Source organism: Monoraphidium neglectum, assembly GCF_000611645.1.
Source record: "Monoraphidium neglectum strain SAG 48.87 unplaced genomic scaffold scaffold03388, whole genome shotgun sequence".
In the NCBI taxonomy this organism is placed as follows: Eukaryota; Viridiplantae; Chlorophyta; class Chlorophyceae; order Sphaeropleales; family Selenastraceae; genus Monoraphidium; species Monoraphidium neglectum.
This window is the reverse complement of record NW_014010241.1, coordinates 4,161-6,287: the sequence shown is the minus strand read 5'-3', so window position 1 is coordinate 6,287 and position 2,127 is coordinate 4,161. Positions and strand designations below refer to the sequence as shown.

The 2,127-nt window shown below is 62.9% G+C and overlaps 2 protein-coding genes across 2 annotated transcripts in view; both read left to right on the top strand.

The window, feature by feature from the left end:
* Positions 1 to 612, top strand: part of MNEG_12704 (2-oxoglutarate dehydrogenase E2 component (dihydrolipoamide succinyltransferase)) — a gene marked incomplete at both ends in the record, with an annotated part of 1,435 nt that extends 823 nt beyond the window's left edge. The window contains 2 exons of the mRNA XM_014038825.1: positions 20 to 109; positions 544 to 612. Of these exons, the coding sequence (XP_013894279.1) occupies positions 20 to 109; positions 544 to 612 (159 nt within the window). The remainder of the gene's footprint in view (positions 1 to 19; positions 110 to 543) is intronic.
* A 1,099-nt stretch (positions 613 to 1,711) lies between these two features.
* The window catches only part of MNEG_12703 (hypothetical protein), a gene marked incomplete at both ends in the record, with an annotated part of 1,914 nt that continues 1,498 nt past the window's right edge, over positions 1,712 to 2,127 (top strand). Inside the window, one exon of the mRNA XM_014038824.1 lies at positions 1,712 to 1,740. Coding sequence (XP_013894278.1) covers positions 1,712 to 1,740 — 29 coding nt within the window. The remainder of the gene's footprint in view (positions 1,741 to 2,127) is intronic.

Below are 2,127 nucleotides of genomic sequence, written 5' to 3'. Positions count from 1 at the left end.
AAAAAACGCGCCCGAGCAGCGCCCCATGGTGGTGGGCAAGTCCATCGAGGCGCGGCCGATGATGTACGTCGCCCTCACCTACGACCACCGCCTCATCGACGGCCGTGAGGTGTGTGCACACGCGTGTATTGAGGCCAGCGACTGCGTGTGTTGCGGCGTGTGCGTGTGCGTGTTTGTGTGTGCGCTGTGCACGTTTGTGTGGGAGCGCTGTCCGCGGTTGTGTGCGCATGTCCTCCCAGTGAAAGGTGCGGGATGCCTGCTTCAATCCTCCCCTGGGTGTTGACAGAACAGCCAAGGCTTCAGCTGCGGCGCTGCTTCGGGACCCGCAAGAGTGCCCGCCTGCTCTCAACGATGCGGCCGCCGCCCACAGCCCATGCGCAACGAACGCCAGCCGCGCCTTGTCGTTGGTATGCTGGTTGTGGCCGGCTGCTGGTGGCCGTCCGCTGTGCGGCCGGTGCCACACACACACACACACACACACACACACACACACACGCCCACCCTCCCGGGCCCCGCCCGCGCGGTTCCCTGTGACCGCGTCAGGCCGTGACATTCCTGAAGCGCATCAAGGAGGTGGTGGAGGACCCCCGCAGGCTGCTGCTGGCTGTGTGACAGGCGACCGGCTGAGCTTGCAGGGTGGGGTCACCCTGGGGGCCGCGAGGACCGCATGGCTCGTTTGGGGGCCTCTCGGGTCGTTCGCGGCTGCTCGGACAGCGCAGGTTTGGGAGCCGGCAACGGCGGCCCGTTTGGGGGCGCGTCGCGAACTTTCTGCTTGCTGTGCCTGGCCTGTGAGGCGCGCCGATGCTTGTGCGCTGCGTGGGCCGCCTGCGTGCGCCGAGCACATGGCTTGACGGCTTGGTGTGTTGCGTGGTTGGATATCATTGTGTGCCGCATCATGTTCGGTGTCTTCTTCTTGCGTGCCGCGCCCCTGTTTCACAGCCGCGCAGCGGCCTGCAGGGCCCCGCCCCTGCCCGCGCTGCCCTTGCCCGTGTGCGCCTCCGCTGCGCTGCGCCCATGTGAGTTGGCTTCCTGGCCTCATGCAGCGTTGGCCGAGGACGGCCCCTGTAAAGCGAGAATTCAGCTGCCGACAAGCTTGCAGTGTATGAAAATTGGTGGGACGCCAAGGGCGGGTTGTCGAGCAGCTGTCGTGGCTGGAGCCTAGAGGGCATTGAGCACGCAGGGCACTGGGGCTGTACACTTGGAAGCCTATGGTAAAGGTGTCCATCAGGGCCCCCTTGAAGGGGTACAAGACTGGGGCATCCGCCCTCCTGGTCGTCACAGCCACCTGCCGGCCAGCTGCCGCACTCCATCCAGTGGTGTTGGATCCCGGCAGGCGCCCACGTAAAGCGTGACTCTTCATCTAAGCTGCACACCTTTTTCCTCCTTGCTTGCTTGCCGGCCGCTGTCTGTGCAAACAAGGGCTGGTGCACAATGGGCGCCAAATGCGGGCTTGGGCCAGGCAGCCCGATGCAATGCAGCCTTAACCCACCATGTTTCTCCCTGTCACCGGCCGCCTCAAGAAACGCCTGCTGTGCATGCGCCGTGATACGCGCTGCCATTCGTTGCACTGTGGGACACGTCAGGCAGCCGTCCGCATCGACGTCACCAACACGATAACTTCAATCAACCCGTGCTATTGATTTCCAAACTCGTAGCCCCTTTGGGCGGGGCTGAGAGGGTGCTTTCGAACCAAAAGCGGTCAAACTGCAACATGAAATTTTGGCGCGGCGAGCATCGAAGGTGTGCTTTCGGCGTTGCAGGGGCAGGGTTCTCGTGTAATACGCATCACATGAATATAGCTGACTACACACGCGTTGCAGTCCAGATTACGATACGTTGTTGTTTGTTCCGCGGTCAGCCCAACTCCCCGCGCCAGCTGTGGACACGATGCTCGCATGCTGCAGGAGGCCGACGTCAAAATATGACACCATCAACGACGATCGGCCTACACCTATGATGGGCTCTACCGCTGCAGACGCGGTGCGGCTCCGCTGGCGCAGCAGAACGCGCGCGTTGCAAATTGTCACGGCAGCAGTGCGGTCCATCCGCCTGCTTTGGCTCAGATAATTCTGCCCGTGCATGTGTGCAACAACATTCCTCGGTCTCCTGCCCTGCACCGCTCACCTG